This window comes from Arachis ipaensis, chromosome B03, assembly GCF_000816755.2.
Source record: "Arachis ipaensis cultivar K30076 chromosome B03, Araip1.1, whole genome shotgun sequence".
NCBI classification, from domain to species: domain Eukaryota; kingdom Viridiplantae; phylum Streptophyta; class Magnoliopsida; order Fabales; family Fabaceae; genus Arachis; species Arachis ipaensis.
Window position 1 is genome coordinate 10,799,574 of NC_029787.2, and position 1,865 is coordinate 10,801,438.

The 1,865-nt window shown below is 26.3% G+C and overlaps 1 protein-coding gene across 1 annotated transcript in view; it reads right to left on the reverse strand.

The window, feature by feature from the left end:
• LOC107634169 overlaps positions 1,456–1,865 on the reverse strand; it is a 1,111-nt gene continuing 701 nt past the window's right edge. The window contains exon 2 of the mRNA XM_016337743.2: positions 1,456–1,727. Coding sequence (XP_016193229.1) covers positions 1,702–1,727 — 26 coding nt within the window. The 3' untranslated portion in view covers positions 1,456–1,701. The remainder of the gene's footprint in view (positions 1,728–1,865) is intronic.

Genomic DNA, 1,865 nt, shown 5'->3' on the forward strand with positions numbered 1-1,865 from the left:
TTATAAAGGAAACAAATATTTTAAAACTTTCAAGAATACAAACGTAACAATTATTATACCTAGTTGAATTGTATTATAGATCGGATCAATGCTTTGAACTTTGAATTAAACGAAATACATCCAACCAGTTATGCTCTTAGCCGGCTAAAACCAAACTAAAAAAAAATATTACGAGAAAAGTATTATTAGAATTTTTACATAAAAACTACTTAATATATTACGTATTCACATCTTAATTATTATTTTTGCTTAAAAATGTCTTTATATAAATAATTACTTTATACAAAATAGTTGAACCTATCAGTTCTGAAGATTACCTAAAATTGAATTGCTTTGGGGTCTGAACATGAGATCTAAACTTCTTTTGAAGTAGCATTCGACGTTTATTGGTATCAAGGTGTCGCGGTCAGAATTTTTCGTGAAAAGGTGTAGGGTGGTACCTGCAAGGACTCCAATACTAAAATTAGCAAAGATTTTAAGCAGATTTTTATTAGATTAGGTTTAAAGTATCTGAGAGTGTCAAGATATTTATAAAGATGTAAAATCGATAATCACCTTTTAGAGTAATTTTATCTTTGATGGTACATAACTGTTTTCTTTTGTTAAGGAAGTTATTTAGGTTTCCTTTCTAGATAAGTAGAAAAGATAGGAGGAGTTAGTCACTGATTGGGGCAAATATGGCTTGTATAACATCATCGTGCAGGTCAAGTAGGTATCGATCTAGCCGATATCTGTTTGATTGAACTTTATTTATTTTGAGCTTAGTTTAAGTAGTGGGTCAAGATATAAACACTATACTTTCGTATACTTTAAGACTAAGTACTAGTTTAGATTCGTTTTTCTTAGTGAAAAAAAAGTACTTTTTTTAATAAAATACTTTTATTCAATTTAAAACTTATTTGAATATATACTATACGTCCTTTTTAAAAATTACTTTTATTAAAAAAAATTCTTTACTTTTTTTAAAAGTTAACAATACCTTACTTTTAAAAAAAGTAAAAGTAAAAGACGTTTTTAATATTTGAAAACTCTTTTTAAAAAAGTCTATCCAAATATAAAATAATTTTTGTCTATAAAAAACATATTTTAAAAAAAATAAATACTTTTTTAAAAGCCAATCTAAAATGATCATAAACCATGTGATTCTGTTGTCAACATTTTCTTTAGTAGAAAATCTTCGTTTGAACATAGCATAAGGATGGAAAATAGAAATTATTTTTAATATGAAAGTGGAAACGGTGTTTTGGTTGAATATTAACATTTAGAGTATATTATAATATTGTGAAAATATTCAACACGTCTTCTCACGTGTTGGCTAAGATGTTGACACGTGTTGACGTCTTACCTACAAAATTCACCCACTTTAATTATACATAATAATCCAATTTCTAATAAAAACACCAATGTTTTTTTCATATAAAAAAAATTAGTCGATGAAAAAAGACACCTAATTAATGATATTAATGTATCATGCATGAACTTGCATGTATCAATTTATACCAAGATAAATATCATGTTTTAATGGATGCTTTTATTCAAACATTGTTCTTGTTCTTCGCCAACATAGAAGAACACTTTTTGCTAATTAAGTAATAAGAAGATCATTATTACTGCCAATTTACAACCAGAAGATACTTTATTGTTTATTATCCACATGGCAGTTCAAGCTAAGTGATAGGCTCTTCATATCTTCATGACCTTTTAGTAGTTGGGTGGTATCTTAATGGCTGAAACAATAATGATATCGAAAGTATTAGAACATATATAAAAATTAAACTCATAATCTAATAAATCTTTGTCATAGTAGTATTAGATAAAAGATCAGAGAAAATTTCTCTATTTTAAAATAAAATTAGTTATTCCTA